We start from the raw sequence: 18052 nt of genomic DNA on the forward strand, positions 1-18052 counted from the left end.
CTGGTGCTCAAAGCTTTAGAAGGAATTAAAGATTTGCCTTCTTACCCGCTAAAAGTAAGAGTACAACGTTTGCACAGTGCCTGTAATATTGTTGCCTAAGCATGGGGTGGCTTTAACTGTAGACCAAACATTTATTACCATGCTCCCTTACAGACAAATGACCATGGCAGGGGAAGGGTCTATAAACTCCAGTACAGAGATCTTGTTTTCGCAGTTCAGAGATTTTAAAAGACAGCCTGAGAAGCAGCCCTCCAGTGCACTGTAGCTAAAAACTAGAACACTGAATGGGATTAGCCATCAAAGTGGCTGTCGCTTAAACAAAAAAAAAAATAAATAAAATTATTAATGTGTTCTATAAATATAAGGAGTGACACAGTTGCTTTACAGTGTGTGTTCACCTTTTTTACGAAAAAATTAAAAGGCATACAACCTACACCTTCCCCCCACCTCCTGTACCTGCTGCACCTCCTGAAAGTTTCACTGCCCTCGTAGCCCTGTACAGCAGTCCTGTGCTGCTCTTACTCTTTCCTTAGGGATGCTGAGACAGATCAGATTAGTCCTGATTGGTCAGCGCTGGCGTTTGACCACGCTGACCGGTCAAAATCGCTCCTGATCCATTCCAGTGCCCCTAGGGAAAGCCAAGGGAAAAGCGTTATTCAAACTCCAAGACCGCACTGGGCTGCGTGCATGGTGAAACTGTATCATGGTAAGCATGGGGATGAGGACCGTGTTAGGTGGTGAACATACACTTTAAAGGACATGTTCACCTTTTGGAACATGTTCCATGTTCCCACCCGTATTTAGGGTGGGATATGTAACATGTTGCAGCAGCTGCAGCCTCCCCCCCCCTTCCCCCAAGTGACAGCGAGCTGGATCTTCTCCCCACGCCCGCTGTCACTATTTGCAAATAACGCAACTGTGTGGGGCTCCAGCAACATGGCTGAATTATTCATTCACAGTTTCCTGTGAATGGCTCGGCCTCGTAGTTAATTCACAAGCCCTGCAGCATGTAAACAGTTGGCCTGTATGCAGGTATGGGCTGAAAGCTGCTGGGCTTGTCTGCAGGAGTCTTGCATTGCAGCCCTGATCCACTGATCACGGGTGCAGTGCTTTCCAGGCTTTTTTAGGGAAAAGGAGCTTTTTTCCTGAAAAAATGTGCATCTATTATCTTTCCCAAAAGGTGAACTTGTCCGTTAAGCGAATATTAAATGGCGGTCACTTTAAGATAAAATCCATTGTAGTGACTACATTTGTGTTTTTTTGCTGTATGTAGAGCAAACCTGTCAGTTATTTTAAACTTTAAAAAAAAAAAATGTAAGTCCTGCCTAATGACAGACAACGTGCTGTTACTTTTAAGGAATCGAAAAGCCTTTTCTAGTAATGATCTTGGTCTTGCTTACCGAGTAACAGGTTTCCTTCAGCTGGTTATGAACAACGAAATTCAGCCATCCCTGTTCATCAGAAGTCTATTAGACAAGCTGGTGAACTTTTTACTAATCAGTGGCTGCTGCTGCTGATCAGTAAATTTTGACAATACAGTGTCCTGGCAGGGGGATTCCTCCATCCTTTCAATTTGCTCTTCTGCCCCCCCCCCCCCCCCCCATTCAACAAGCTAGCTGAACGAAGAAAATGAAAAATCTATGGCCAGCTTTAGTCTATATTTATTACATAGAATCATGGTTTTTATTTTCCAAATTCTAAATCTGGTCTCTGTGAGTAGCAAACTTGCAATATTTCAGTCGCATTGAAATGCAAGCCTCCAGCCTCAGTTCACACTAGTGTGGATGGAAGCCTCTGTGGGACACCACACTTCATCCCACAACTGCAACCACCTCTGCGGGACCCACACTTCATCCCACAGCTGCAACCACCCCCAAACAACACTCTGGGCCCCATTAATCTTAATGGCACGCACTGGAAAATGCAACCGCACTGTAGTGCGGTTCCCAGTGCGGGCTGCAATTTCTGGAAAGGTACAGGGACTTTTTCCCTGCGGTTTGCGAGGCACAGCAGTCCATTTAAATGAGTGGCTGCGGCCTGCAGAACCGCACTAGTGGGAACCAAGACTCAGGAGCCACCAATCCAGCTTTCCAGCTGTAGGCAGCCGAATTTCTTGTCGGTCAACTCCAACTTCCCACCCCCACCTTGTGTGTATCATTGTTGCATAGTGTGCAGGAAAGAATGTAGCTGGATTTATAAGCTGGTCTTTTAGATTTGCAGGCTGAACTAGAGAAAATTTATAGATTCCTCAATCTGTGCTAAAGGAGAAATCTGCACTGTTGGCATTTGTATTCAAGCAACCACAGCCACCCTCAGCTGCTTGAATACCTAAACAGTGATTGCATCTGATAGGATACAGACAACATGCAGATGAAAATTTTCAACCCAGCTCCTTAAATTTTTTAGTTACGTTTTGTAGAGTCGGGTGGTACCAACAGATCCATCTGCAGAGTGAATTTTGCCAGTTCAGCAGGAATCGGTTGAAATTCCAGCGGTGTATGATCAACCAGCTTTAGAACTTTCAGAGAAATGAATTAAAAGACTACAGTAATTATGGCAACCTCCACTTAATACCGACTTACCACTAGGCATTCATTAACCATTCAAAGAATCCCTTCCCTTACAACTAATCCCTGTGTCTACTGACTCATTTAACCAATACATGACACTAATACTTAAATATTGTAGGGGGACATATATTATGCCAGAGTTCTTCCAACTTCAAGCGTATAGAGTAGGGTAGTATAGTCACCTGTTGGTTTTACTTCCGGAACCTTTGGAGGGGAAGGGATGGGATGTTCTCTAACACCAGTATTGAGCCTTATTCATCAAAGTGTCTTGGAGAACAGCTTTCAAATTGGCAAGTGAACTTACAGAAGGCTAGAGTAGGAAAATTGAAACCTGTGTTCAGAATTTTACTGTTTTTTTTGTGTCTAAATAAGGGAGATTTCTTGCGCCTTCTTCTGGTGACAGGTGTTGTAACAGGAAGAAAATAATTCTCCATAGGCACATAAGATATTTATCATCTGACAAGAAAAAATCTGATACACAGATACACAAATGAAATTGAAATCTGGCAGAGGTTCTAACGCTTCTTCATGGTTTTAACGGAACCGGACCCCGACTGCACTTGGGTATTTCCGTTTGGATACTGCTTCCCCGTCCGAACACCGACCACAGACACCACTCTTGAAGTAAAACCAGGAAATAGACTTCTTTATTTTAACACAGATAGAAAACATATACATTCAATGGAGCAATCCCCCCTCCCTGCATAATAACCCAGGGAGGGGCAATCCACACCCAGTAACAAGAGACACAACAGCGGACACCAGCGGACAGTCCCATCAGGGGGGAGGGCTACAGGAAACCCCCCCCCCCCCCCCCCCCCCCACTAAGCCAATACACACACACATAAATCCCATAATAGTTTGCTCCAAAGCAAGACACACAATGGGATGCAACCACATGGCATAAAACAATCACCAGCCCCCCCACTCCAATATTAGGACAGGTCACCCTGTACCCCTAACAGGCACAGGGTGACTTACACATGAGGGGAGCTGAGACAGGCGTCTCCCCACCTCTCCAAAGTGAGCTGTGTTCCATGGGCCCCTCACCCAAAGTGACTTCCGTCACAATGGTATCCAAAATGGCAAACAAACGTTTTTATGCTTGTTTATAACTATTTCCTCTTTAGGCAAACGCTGTTGGGCCACAGGCTTTTTTGTGTATCCCACGGCCTAGTTCACATCCAGTTCTGCACAGGGCTTAAAGCAGTAGTAATCTCCGTTTAAAAATAAATATGTTCCCCTGCAGGTTAATGCTATAATATGCTACTAAGCAGTGCATACTGGCACATTACGACAGACTTGCCTCCTAAAGGGAGCCCTTCAGCAGGGCACTGCTTCCATCTTCACCTGGTCTTCCTTCCGGTTTTGCACTCTCTGGTCGTTTGAATGGTTGGGCCATGGTGACTTCACTTCCGCACGCATGTTATGATCGCTCTCTGTATTGATGTACCCTGAATTCAGAGCGCACTGCACATGCAAAATAACAAACAGCAGGGGCCGATGTGAAGATCTCATAAATGGTGCAAATCTAGGAAATATTTGCTATACAAAAAAAAAAAAAAACTTTGAGAAAAAAAAAATTCAAAACAAGTTACCCTAAAAACGCTGAACTGCAAAGACACTTTATGCATGAGGCCCAGTGTGTGTTTTTTTTATCCTTTCCCGTAGTATATGGTTCTTAGGTTCATGACAGGTTGTTTAGCTGATTCCTGAAGGCGTCGTTCACATAGGTGTACATCTACGTGAAGGTCTGTCTTTAACATGGAATGCAGATATTCCGCACATCCATGTGCAGGCAGTCGTATCCATGTCTGTTGGGATGCAGTGACTGCATGGACACAGCCAGGGGCGGACTGACCATTTGGAAACTTGGGCACTGCCTGAGGGCCCGTGGTCAGTAGGGGGCCCCATGAGATGCCCCCGGTACCTTTTTCATAGGCTTTTTTGAGTTTGGGCAAGGACACGGTCCCCATGATCCCCTATTGCCCGGGGGCCCCATAAATTGTCAGTCTGCCCCTGGACACAGCCGCTGGTCTCAATCTGACATTCGTGTGGGTGCATAGCAAGTAAATTCTGGCTGTTGTGGGCAACACCACCATTTTGTTTTGTTTTAACTGTAATTTTGTTTTTTTACTAATTCCCCTCACTTATACTAGAATACTACCAAGAATTGTGTGTAGGCGATGTTTCCTTTAACTTCACCCGTTTCCACTCCCACCTCCTCCCCCCGTTTCCTTTCAGCTAACACAGGAATTGTTAATCACACCCACTCCAGGATGGGATCCATCATGAGTACAGGCATCGTCCAAGGTGAGTCTCTGCAGCAATCTTTTAGCGTTGGCTCTAGGCACTGCTATGCCGTTGAACCCTTCCAAAAGTCATTGTAAAAACTCCTCGTCTCTTCTCTCTTCTAGGATCGGCCTCAGGACAAGCTGGTTCCAATGTTACCAGCCACTACCCAGTCAACAACCAGTTCACTATGGGTGGTCCAGCCATCTCTATGGCTTCTCCCATGTCTATCAACACCAACACAATGCATTATGGGAGCTAAAAACTGCTCACTCCTCCCCTGCAACCTCGGCTGCTCCTGCCCCGCCTAACCCCTCTTCTCTCCCCTTCCCTGTCCCCCCTCTCTCTCCAAAACTGACAGCAACAGGAATACCAAATGACGCAAAGGTGTCTGTGCCCCTCCCCTTTCTGCTGAACCCATTACCAGACATTTGCACCGGTCCAATCCTCACGGCCTTCCTCTGCTCCATGTTTTTCCCATGTTATCCCTGTCCTTCCATTTGTACCATAACTCAAAGCAAGACACTTTGCTTTCTTGAAAATGGACTTGTACATTTTTTTTTTTTAAAGAAATACTAAAAAGCATTGTCCAAAAAAAAAAAAAAAAAAAATGATAGCGGCGGGAGTGGCTTATGTTACCAAGGAAACCAGATCATGCATCAAGGATTGAGCCTGCACAGGTGTCATATGTGGACTGTTCTGTTGGGTGCCCCCTTCCCCGGGCATTGCTGTGAATTAGTATTACAACCATTAGGGCGGGTGACGGAGGAGGAGGTTTTATTAGCACTGTGCTTCATCAAAGGAATCATATTGCCCTTGTTTCTGCGAGGAAAGGGGGTGAAAATATCACTTGCTAGGGAATTCTTTTTGTTTACTTACAGCTGCTGTCTTGTCTTATCTGGGAAGCAAAATCTGAACTGACTATCTCCCCCTCCCCCACCCCCTTCCCCAGAAGTGTGGTTCCTTCCCATGTCCTTAGTTTGGACGCTGGAACCGATGTCTCTGTCCTTCCGCCCCTTGGTGTTAAGACATTTTGCATGTTCACTTTATGTATCAGTTGTGGGAATTTGGAAGAAAAGGGAGCCTGTCATTCTTGCTGTAATATAGACATTACAGTTTTTAATCTTGTACAATTAAATTGAAGGTTTTTTCGAGTTGGGAGAAACGTCAAAATTGTAAATACATTTTGTCAGCGAAATGCTGTACTGCGTCACCTCAGACTGCAGAGGAAGCCATTTTTTTAATGTCAAAGACTGCAATCCGTTGTTTGAACAGGAATTGGTGACATCACTTTTTATTTTTTCATTTTATCTGTAGTATTAAAAGACAAAGTAACACTTTGAAAGGAAGGAGATATGTCTGGCTACGGAGTGCCAGGACGGCCTCATGCACACTGGCACGTTTGCCTGTACAGGTATATTTCAGCACCTGGAGGTGCATACAACCGGGGAGATCCAAATATACTGAATGGAGAAAGAACAAAGAGAGGGCGCTCCGGCCTAGTGCATTACCATAAAACATGTTTAATAAAAGATAAAAATAGGTATTGTACTCACAAACGACATAAAGTCAAAGGCACATCATGAAAGAACAGCTTGGTCAAAACCGCGCTACGTGACAGTCCGCAATGGGGAGTGTAGCCATCCAATAGGCTAACGCGTTTCGAGGACCTGCCTCTTCCTCAGAGCCATGAAACGCGTTAGCCTATTGGATGTCTACACTCTCCAATGCGGACAGTCACATAGTGCGGTTTTGACCAAGCTGTTCTTTCATGATGTGCCTTTGACTTTACTGTCGTCTGTGAGTACAATACCTATTTTTATTTCTTATTAAACATTTTTTAAGGTAATGCACTAGGCCGGTGCGCCCTCTGTTTGTTCTTTCTCTGTTCAGTATATTTGGATTTCTCCGGTCTTTTGAGGGCAGCAAGGTGTGCATATTCCAGGACATTCGTGATGTGGTCCTAGCCTACAATGAGTCCATCCCCAAGCGCAGGAGCAACCAGCTGCCTGTCAGAATCAACGACTGGCTGAAATTTGCTTCCTTTGCACACACCGGTTCAGGGACGTATGCTCCGAATATAGAAAGTCCCCGTTTTGCATAGGTGCCTGCTCAGATGTGTACAACTGAAGTATATTTCAGCCTGACATTGATTTTGACAGGCTGCTGCCAGCAGACTATATGCTCCATAGTGCCGAAATATGCCTAGTTTTAATGCTGTATGGGTGAATGCACCCCTGTGCATGACGCCTTAAAGTAAAAGTGTGGGAAGGCTCTGGACATGCAAATATTTACATGTTCTTAGCAAACAGTAAATATTCTTTAATCGTTTTGTGCTGACTGCCTCCCGGCCCTTTAAGGGGTCTAAAAGCTGGGAGGCGGAGTCGTGCCTTCGGGTCATGTGACCGCTGTGATTGACTGTCACAGCGGTCACGTAACTGCAAAGCTCCTGATCACAAGTATGCATTGGGAGCTTATGGATTACCGCCAGCTATTGTGCATGGAGTGCGCTCTCAGTACAGTAAGTTGTTTTAACATTGCCGCATATGTGTGCAGCCAGCATCAAGAGGGTAAAACAACTGTACTGTTGGCGCTAAAGAGGTCCATGACAGCTTGTTCTAGGCTGGGTTCACACAGGAACAGACAGCTGCCACAGCGATTTACCTGTCTGGCAGCTGTCCAATCCTGGCTGCATTGGGGGGGCAGTGTAGTGCACAATTCAATGCATCACAATGCATCACACAGCTCCTTTTTTTTTTTTTTTTTTTTCTGGCAAACTTTATTTGAAGTGTACAAAACACACTTCATTCATGGCACTGTACAGCAGCGCCATGCGATTCTGTACAGTGATAAAAGGCAGCATTTCTGTATTTTATCACAGCACACTGCAGCGCAGCACTGGGCTGCATTGCAATGCGAATGGGACACACAGGAAACAATTGTTTTCTGTGTGTCCTTGCAGTGACAGGCATTTTATTATGCAGTAAAACGCCTCTCACGGCACTATATGTGAAACAGCCCTTAAGTCCACATGAGCTTTCCATTCAATTTGCTAAATACAGTCTAAGTGCATCAAAATAAAAGGCGTCTGTTTTCTTTAAAAAATTAGTCACAACCAGAGTAAAAAAACCTGTTTCCCGCCAGCATGCTGCAGAGAAGGAGCCTTGCTCTCTGGGTGGGCGCAGTGGTCTCTCTGGGTGGGCGCAGTGGTCTCTCTGGGTGGGCGCAGTGGTCTCTCTGGGTGGGCGCAGTGGTCTCTCTGGGTGGGCGCAGTGGTCTCTCTGGGTGGGCGCAGTGGTCTCTCTGGGTGGGGGCAGTGGTCTCTCTGGGTGGGGGCAGTGGTCTCTCTGGATGGGGGCAGTGGTCTCTCTGGGTGGGGGCAGTGGTCTCTCTGGGTGGGCGCAGTGACTGCTCTGATGCACCAAAGTACACATCAGACCTCTGAAGAGAGCAAGGGTCCTTCTCTGTAGCATGCTAGCAGGGAATTTGCTTTTCTGCTGACATTGCGGCTGCTTTCTGAAGAAAACAAAGTGTTAGGACTTTTTTTGTGATGAGCCTGGAATGTTTGTAACTGGTTGAAACTGAAAGTTCAGTTGGGCTTTGTATTTTATTTTCTGCTTGTTAAGGGTGTATAAATAGTTCAGTGTCCCTGGAAGTACTACTTTAAATAGATTTTGCACATTTCTAGCAGTTGGTTTTGGTGCTCTCTAGGGGTCGTTCAGACAGGTGCTGGCACCTGTCCTGCGCACATGCTTTGTTACTGCGCCTACATCCGCTCTGGGCTGTGTGCAGGCAGGCTATAGAGGTGGATGCAGGTGCATTGGCCGCATGTCAAAATTTGACAGCCCTGCAGGAGTGATTGCACGGTCCCAACATCGTGTGTTTGGAGCTGTGCAGCCGCTCCTTCACACTGATCATGTGTTGACATGTGACTGTGTCTGTGCAGCTGCTGCATCTCCATGAACCACTATAGGCTGCCTGCACACAGGTCGGGTTAGATGCAGCTTCTGTAGTAAAGGTAGCAGCCATCTGATTGAACTCTAATCTCTCTGCACATATACACGCTCTCCAGTGCTGAGAGTCCACTGTGTCCCCTATGCAGCCCATGTTTAAAACTACAATACGAGCCGGCCTTTCTCTGGTATTTTCATGCTAACACAGTTAAAGCAGCACTGCAAATCTCCTGCATGCTTGGGACGGCTCATGTCCTCTTACTGTGCAATAAGGAGCTCTGGTGAGATTTGTAGGTAGGGGCTGACCGGAATTTCCACAGATACAGAACATGTAGTGGCTGTGCTCCCGGGAGAGGTATCTTCTTATTACAAACCACCTTAAAAAGTTAAATGCTGCTATACCTTTTCCTTTCAATGAGGGGGAATTTACTAAAACTGGAGCACTTCAGCTTGTTCAGTTAAGCTTTAAAGGATAAGTTCACCTTTACAAAAAAAATAATAAATGCCCTTTTTGTGCAAGTAAAAAAAAATAGGCATTTTTTTTTTTTAGTTGGGATCCTGTAAAGCATTGCACCCACTATCAGCAGATCATAGGTGTAAAGCCACGGCCCTGAAGACTGTCTGTGTGGCTGTCTGCCTGTATCTCCAATATGGGCTGACAGGTACACAATGACAAGAAGCTCAATGAACTAACTAGAGCGCTCAACTATACTGTGAATGAAAAACGTTTTTTTTGTTGTTTTTTTAGAGTGTGACAGCCAGCGGGTGGAGAAGATCCCCGGTAGCTGTAAAAATGGAGATATGTGGGGTTCATGGCTGGTGCATGTGTAACATGTTACACCCTAAATATGAGTGTAACATGTTACAAAAGGTGAACTTTAACCTCTTCACGCCGGCCGCACTCAAATGTGCTGCCTCCTGACGTCTGGGCCTTGATGCCAAGCGGCCGCACATTTGCGTGCAATTAACAAAAAAACATATGTGCTGAGAGCGTGCTCACAGCATACATGTCCGGTACTCACGGAAAGGTCCCGATCTCCTCTTTCGATCAGGACCTTTCCCGATCATGTGACTGCAAATCACGGCAGTCACATGACCTTAAAACCCCTCCCAGCTTCTGAAACCCTTAAAGGGCCGGGAGGCGCCGGCGCCAAGGGGTTAACAATAAAACCTGGAAGCTGGTTTCTATGCAGAGCTGTATCAGATTTTGCACGCTCCAGTTTTCGAAAATCTCCCCCAAAGTGTTTCTTTACATTTTATGCTTTGTACTACAGATTTATCTAAAGGAAACCTGGACTTAGAAATATATAGGCTGTCATTGCTGACCTCTGAACTTGCTGAAAGCCTAGCTGTTACATGGATTCTTTGGCTTCAATCATTTTTCCACTGACCTGAAACAAACAAAATAGTAAGTGAAGGAAGAAGGTAAATTCAGCCTAGAATTCCTCTTCTAAACATTAAACAGTCATGTAACATATGATAAATGCACGGATCCATGTGTGACTTCTGTCTGCGCTCACAGCATCAGAGCACAGGCAAAGCATTTCACAGTGACGAGGTCGATGGCACATGGTGTCACTGGTAAATGCTGATTTCGGGACAATTGGAGCACACACAAAATTCAGACAGGGTGCTATACCTGGTTGTTTAGTGTTCATAGAGTAATCTAGGACAAACTTTCACCCAGAACAATGATTCCATATTAATACATTTGTGTTAACACGACAATCAAGCAGTTTGCATTTTCCCAAGGAGAGGTCAGCAGTTGCAGCCTGTGTATCTTACAGCACAGGTTTGCTTTCAGGATGAGTTCACATGAGAGCTTTCTATACCAGCGAAGTCATGGCTGGAGACTAGTCTGCAAGGAATCTGTATAACGTGCAATGTAATACCCTGTCGGCTCCCACTTGATTGAGCTGTCTTAGTGGTGAGCTCAGCTGAGAATTGGCATGCTGGGATTTGCACTGGATGGAAAGCTGTCATATGGCCAGAGTGATGTCACCTTCCTTTTGAAGTAATACAATGAATTAATCGTTCTATTGCACATGGTGTTGTAGCATCGGGCAGCAAAATTGCATCTGTCTTGTACCTTTATGCTTTTATTGGCTCTCAGAATGAACCCATATAGACGGTGGAATATGTTTAGTTATGGAGGAACTGTGGATGCAATGGCCTGCGGTCTGCCAGCTTCGCATCAACTGTAGATTACTCCTTGGTAGCAAGCAAGCTGGGCATATTCCATTGAACACATAAAGCCCAACTCCTGCAAAAAAGTATACATAGAGAGAGAACCTCTCAGGTTTTTTTTTGGTTTTTTTTTTTTCCTGCATTCTGCCTCCCTATTCAGAGATTGTTTCCCACTTCCTCTGAGAACAGGAAGCAATTTTAAATCTCTTGAGAGGTCGCAGACTGCGACAAATTACTGTTTTGGTAAATAAAGGCTTAAGCCTGGCCATAGAGCAAGGGTGTCAAACTGGCGGCCCTCCAGCTGTTGCCAAACTACAAGTCCCATGAGGCATTGCAAGATTGACATTATTATTATTATACAGGATTTATATAGCGCCAACAGTTTGGGGAGACAGTACAATTACAATACATTTCAGTACAGAAGGAATAATTACAAGCGTGACTTTCAAAGGCAGAGGCATGATGGGATTTGTAGTTTCTCAACAGCTGGAGGGACGCCAGTTTGACACCCCTGCCATAGATGAATGGAAATTCGGCAGGGACCGGCTGAAGTTCAATCGATGTATGGGCCATTTCATTGTGCTGAAGTCAATCAATTTGACTACAGTACAATCAACCTGTCTTTTTCATTCGTTCACTGCTGGCAGCTATAGCAGCCAGCATCGATCAGACTGGGAAACCTCTCACTGTCAGAATACAAAATCTCCGCGTGAGAGATTCCCCCATCAACACTGAATGTGTTGATGGGGGGAATTGAGCAGTTTTCTTTCCTGTGACCCAGGGTTGCAGGAAAGAAAATAGCTTAATATATGGCTTGCTTTAGGGCCTCAGTCATGTAATTGCTGTCTGTGTCTTCCTGTTTCGGTGACAACAACCACCTAATTTCTTGTCCTGCTGTCACAGTGGCAGAAAGTGAGATTAAACTTCCAGTCTGTGTCCTCAGAGAGAATGGCTCCTCTCGGGACAGGAAGCAATTTGAAATTTCTCCAGAGGGGTCACAGACTGCAACAAAACCGTGTTCTCGGTGAAACGGGAAATGGTTAGAACCTCTGACAGGTGATCGTTGTTGGCGGCTTCCTGGTTCGCTGACAGCCAGTCCCGATTACTTGTAACTTCTTGCCCCCGCAACAGCAGCACATTCCCTAAAGGAGTCACAGGCAGCAATACAAGCTGGACAGAAGCATTGACTCTGCTAAAGTCTACAAGAAGAAACAAAATTGGTTTTGGGCTGGAGTTGGACTTTAAGAGGCCTGTATAGGCACAACTGTGCTATATATATATATATATATATATATATATATATATATATATATATATATATATATATATAGCCAATGAGTACTTTATCCAGTGCCAGTCATTTTGCTGCTCTGCCTGCAATACCAGTAATGTAAAAAAACAAACAAATGTAATTAAGCTTTAAATAGGCTGCCTCTGTGTGCAAAGGTGACAGGTATGTGTAAGTTATTTATAAAGTCATCTTTTTTAATTTTTTTTTTTTTTTTTTTTATTCTAAGAAATATGAAATGCAAGTTTTGAATGTAATGTAAATTTATCATCCATGTCCTTTTATCCTGAATTACTGATGTAGAGACCTCACCTATCACAAATGTTTAGACTAGACCAGGGAGTGTGTACCAATCCTTTTCAGAGAGAGAAATATCAGATCAAGGGGCTTTTCTACCTTCCCCGATTATGGCCACCCTCCCCTTCCTAGCTACAAGGGCTCTGCTTTGCTGTTTGGGTTTCTGTTTGAGATAATGCCAATTCAGCTATTTAGATGGAATAGTGCCGTCACCGGCGTGCTGCCACTTGTCCTCCTCAGCAGACAGGGCAGTTGCCTGATCCTGAAGAAGTCAGTATTTTGAACACATTTGACAGTTCTCAAAAACACATCTATTACAGGTGACTTAACCCTCTGCGGCCTTTAAGTCTCCCCTGTGTTCCGTTTCCTAAAGGCTGGGTATCGGTGAGGTTGCAGAAAAACAGAGGCCGCTGGATTATCAAATGCTGGACGACCGTTAGCTGGTCGGGAATGGATATTGAAGAGAAAATCGTAAACTGTAAGCTCAGTTTAATGTACAAAGCACTAAGCCATGCCTGGCTCTCCAGAGGTGGTGGCCGGGTGGTACCTGTTCGTTTTTTTTTTTTTTTCTTTTTTTTTTACTGTGCAGGTGGCTGGACTCTGTTGCATATCCACAGATGGAGGGCTAGGATGTGCAGATGTAAATGTGAATAATTTGCTGGACTCGGACAGTCTGTGTTGTTGTCAGATTCCGTTAAGCTGGACTTTATCTCCTCAACATCTCCCATTCTCCTACCTCTGGTTTTTGTTTTTTTTTTTGTTTTGTTTTTTTGTTTTTTTTTTGTTTTTTTAATATCGCTTTCTTGCAAAGTGGTTAGAGCATGTTCTGAATGTGTCCGTCCTTTTTATCATTTTTCATTTTGAAATGCTCGCTCTCTGCAGAGATTTCCTATAGTATTAGGGCTATGTGGCTATACTAGCGCTCCCTTTTAACTCTCTGCTTAGAATTTTTTTCATTGCCCTCCTCCAATTAGGTTTTTTGTTTTTGTTTTTTTTCTTCTGTTTTTTTTTTTTTTTTTTTGTTTTGTTTTGTTTTTTGGCCCCTTCCCCAAAGGAATTAAATTTTGCCATGCAAAGATCCCGTTCTTAGTAACCTCTCATTTTGTCTCTGTCCTCTGATGGCAGACTGTCGTTTTTAAGATGGATTTTCAGAGGTAATGTCGAAAGACGCATAGGAAACCATTGCTAACACAGCTGCTGTTCTTAACTCTGCCTGTAGTGTTCAATAAAGTTGGGAGGGATTTTTTTTTTTCAGGTGTCGTGTTCTTGGTTGTTTTGGTACATGGTGTTTTTATTATTATACAGGATTTATATAGCGCCAACAGTTTGCTCAGCACTTTACAATATAATGGGAGACAATACAGCAACAATACAGGTCAGCCAAGGAGGACCTGCTCCTTGGAGCTTACAATCTAGGAGGGAGGGGATGTCTAAAGATTCTCATTTGTCCTGGTCATGATATAGCTAGAATTAAACTAGCATTGCTACTAGTTATCTTATTATTATATGCCTTTTATGTGAACATCTGTTTAGATTGAACACCGGGGGTCATTTACTAAACTTGGAGAATCCCCCCCAACCCCCCCCCCCCCCCCCTGTTGCTTGGATGAAGAACAGAAGGGCAGAAATACCGATTTCAAAACACCTGCTGCCTCCGGTGTTTTGATGTAACTAGAACCCTAGGCGTTTGATCTTGTGCTCTTTGGTGAAAAGGAGGAGCAAACAAATCCGAATGCCAGCCTCGTGCTTCACCAGAGAGGCCGTGACCAAATGTCTAGGCTAGTCTTAACCATTTCCCCCCAAATATTTTCAGGTCTTGAGGAACTTCTACTTAAAGTAGAACTGTAGACTTTTTTCATTTTGGATAGAGTAAGGGAGGGTTCTAATCATCTGTGTCCCATTGAGGAAATTTCCCTTCCCTTCCTGTCCCATAGCCAAACAGGATGTGAAAGGAAATCTCTGAAAATTATTGGACTTCCTTGGGGACCCCCAGGTCACTAAAAAATAGTGTCCCCATTGGAAGAATTCCCCTCTGTTACTTTTGAGGGGACAACCCTTAATTTTAGATTTTTGTTTACTTTCCATGATAATGGTAAATAGGACAAATAAGGAGGGTGAATCTCCCTAATGGGGACACAGCAATAAAAACTGACAGGTGATCTAATCCATCTCCCATCTATCCAAAACTTAAAAAAAAAAAAAGGTTTTGCCTTTAGTTATACTTTTAAATCAATTCATTGGTGCTCCGCATGAAAATGCCCCTTCCACTGGTGGTCAATGGGCAGAATGACCTAAGGTCATTGGTGTCATGTGGATTGACCTGCCACTTGGTGTTGGCTCTGGAGATAGGCCGACACCGGCAGATGGGAGCCACAGCTCAACCTCTGAAGGTCCACTGGTTGAGAATGGCTGATCTAGACATTTGAATGTGGGTCCTGAGTAACATTTCCTCATATATATAGATTTATAGAATGTTGTGGCCCTTTTGATAAGGTTAAAATATTTACATTTTTAAGTTTGAAAAAGTGAGGAAATAGTTTAAGAGCACTTTAAAAAAAAAAAAAAAAATTATAGGTATAGATATATGGAGATACTAGATCTGTTGGCAGCTGGAATTCCCTCATTTTGAAGGAAGGTGTTCTCTCTCACTTCCTGTTTTGTCTATCGGACAGGAAGTGAAAGGAAATTCCCCAATGGGACACAGATGGCCAAAAACCAACCTGACTGGGGCTAGAACCCTCCACCTCTATCCAACAATGAAAAAAGAGTTTTTTGCCTTTTTAGTTAGACTTTTAAGAAATTTGTGGCTTACCGAGAATTCATATTCAAGGACATCTGTATTGAGGTAAGATGGAGGCTGCCATTGTTGGTCTTGCCTGTAAAAATACCAGTTGCCTAGCTGCCTGTTTCTGCTTCACCTGCAACAAATCTGTGGAGCTCCAGCTTTGTAATCTGCAGGTTTGCACCAGAGCAGTGTCTCGGTATGGAAGCCAAAGATTGCGATATGGAAAACTTTGGAGATCTGCAATGGCAGCTATTCACTACCAGATTGTTTTTTCCATTATTTACACTTCTCTAGCTCTATGGGCACAGCAAGGCCTACCATAGATGCATTGATTTCCTTTCTCAAGTGCCTGCCATTGTATTTACACAGCTGCCACCAGTGGCTCTCTGAACAATGACTGCATCTGATTGGTGGCAATTGCTGTTTGGCTGACAATTTTCCACCCACCTTCTTCAATTGGAATTTGATGAGTCGTGTGGTGCTCATTGGGTGGAATTGGCTGAACTCAGCCGCAGGCATGAATGGGGCTGTGCCTTTAATCAGGTCTTGTGACACTTGCTACACAGGTACAGAAAACTTCGGTCCATGGATGTGAACCCTGAAGAAGGCATCTGTGTTCCTGTGAGGGTGGGCTTTTTATTTATTTACACACACATTTATATATTTTAGGGATGCACTGAAATTTCGTTGGCCAAAACATCCCAAAAAAAGCACCAATACAGGTGCTGAAAAAACACCGCCCCTCGCCTTACCTGAGAAACCATCGATGTCAGCGCTGGGCATAGAGATGAGTGAAGGAAAGATGGCCACCACTCATCTCTATGCCCTTGGAGGACTGGAGCGATCTCACTTCCCGTTCTGGCCTTTTTTTTTTTTTTTTGGATCTAATGCTTTACATTGCAGAGGAGAGATGTGGGGTCTTATTGACCCCATATCTCTCCATAAAGAGGACCTGTCACTAATTATTTCTATCACATGGGATGCATGCATTCCGTGTGATAGGAATAAAGGTGATTAAACTTTAAAAATTTTTTTGAAAGGGACAGTACAAAAAATTAAAAAAGTGCCCCCGTCTCCCCGTGCTTGCATGTAGTGGTGAACGCATATGTAGGCCATGCCCACATATGTAAATGGTGTTCAAACCCACGTGAGGTATTGCCACAAACATCAGAGCAAGAGCAATAATTCTCACACTAGACCTCCTCTGTAACGTCACACTGCTAACCTGTAGACCTTTTTAAAGCATCACTCATGGAGATTTGTAAATGCCGCAGTTTCACGCCATTCCACGAGCGTCCGCAATTTTAAAGCGTGACATGTTGGGTACCTATTTACTCGACGTAACATCCTCTTTCATACTTTACAAAAACTAGGGTATATGTTGGTTTTTTCTAATCTGTGTATTTTTTTCCAAAAAATATTCATTTTTAAAAACTGCGCATTTCAGTTTTCGGCTAAGTGCATTCTGAATTTTTGGTTTCGGCACCAGTATTCTCATTTCGGTGCACCACTAACATATATAGTAAACATATCCTTTGTGATTTGTGTTCTTTTATGTTGGCCAGCTTTGTATTTTTTTTTTATGTTTTCTTCCAAGGAAATGTGCTGAGAGATCAGCAGTGGACCCCCTCTTCACCTTTTATCATTTAATGTATTTTTCACTGGTCTGTTGTCCTTTTCAGAGGTGACATCTAAACTGTGTTACATTGCCCTTAGAGTCTATCAGGTAGTTCTGACGTGCCCATGTGTAATCCCACCGTGTCAGAATGTGTTTGGCTGCATGTTATGATAACATTCAGAAATGCAGGCTCAGGGCTCTGAACAGTTTGCTGTCACTTCTCAAAAGGGGAAAATGCTGAATGTAAATGCATATCCCCCCAGCCTTTTAAAGGCTCTTTGCGTACAGAAAAATACCTGTTTATCTGCCAGAAATGCATGCAGCTCCTATGTCCTGATGTGTACTGAGTATTTTAGCAAAAGGCACTGGGCAGGGCTGACACCAACCACTTATATCTCTACACCATGCATTCTAACTATTTTGTCGAAAGCTGAAAAAGTCGTCCTAGTTATTTTCCACCACAAGAAGTGTGCAGAGGACATGGGACAGCTCTGAATTTCTGACAGATGTTACGTTTATTAAATATAACAAAATACTTGCAATGGTACCAGGAATGTGTTGTTAGGGTTTACATACATATTAAAGGGGTAGTAAAGTCAAGAATAGCAAAAACTATTGACAGGCAGGCAATGTTTTTTTTTTTTTTGTAAATACACACTCTGGGTTGAGTATTGAACACGTCACCGGTTTTCTCGGTAAATATCTTTCTAAAGGTGCTATTGACATGTAATTTTCTCCATGGTGGTAAAAACCCACACAATCCATACATTATTTATTTCAGGTGCTTATATAGCGCCGTCAATTTACGCAGCACTATATATATATATATATATATATATATATATATATATATCATTCACATCAGTCCCTAACCCTCAAGGGGCGTACAATCTAAGGTCCCTAACTCACATTCATACATACACCTACTAGGGACAATTTAGACAGGAGCCAATTAACCTACCAGCATGTCTTTGGCGTGTGGGAGGAAACCCATGCAGTCACAGGGAGAACATGCAAACTCCAGGCAGGTGGTGCCATGGTTGGGATTCGAACCAGCGACCC

General features: G+C 43.8%; 1 protein-coding gene across 5 annotated transcripts in view; it reads left to right on the top strand.

The window, feature by feature from the left end:
- CARM1 (coactivator associated arginine methyltransferase 1) overlaps positions 1 to 13839 on the top strand; it is an 82209-nt gene extending 68370 nt beyond the window's left edge. For 2 of the 5 annotated variants that reach the window (XM_089656344.1, XM_089656345.1), the window contains exons 15-16: positions 4815 to 4883; positions 4988 to 6016. In XM_089656344.1, the coding sequence (XP_089512470.1) occupies positions 4815 to 4883; positions 4988 to 5124 (206 nt within the window). In that variant the 3' untranslated portion in view covers positions 5125 to 6016. Of the gene's footprint in view, positions 1 to 4814; positions 4884 to 4987; positions 6017 to 12907 lie in introns of those variants that run through there. The other 3 variants (XM_089656343.1, XM_089656347.1, XM_089656346.1) reach the window with 3 other exon arrangements.
- The last annotated feature ends 4213 nt before the right edge of the window (positions 13840 to 18052 follow it).

Source organism: Staurois parvus, unplaced genomic scaffold (assembly GCF_062004578.1).
Source record: "Staurois parvus isolate SC_StPar_1 unplaced genomic scaffold, SC_StPar_1.0 ptg000900l, whole genome shotgun sequence".
Taxonomy (NCBI): Eukaryota; Metazoa; Chordata; class Amphibia; order Anura; family Ranidae; genus Staurois; species Staurois parvus.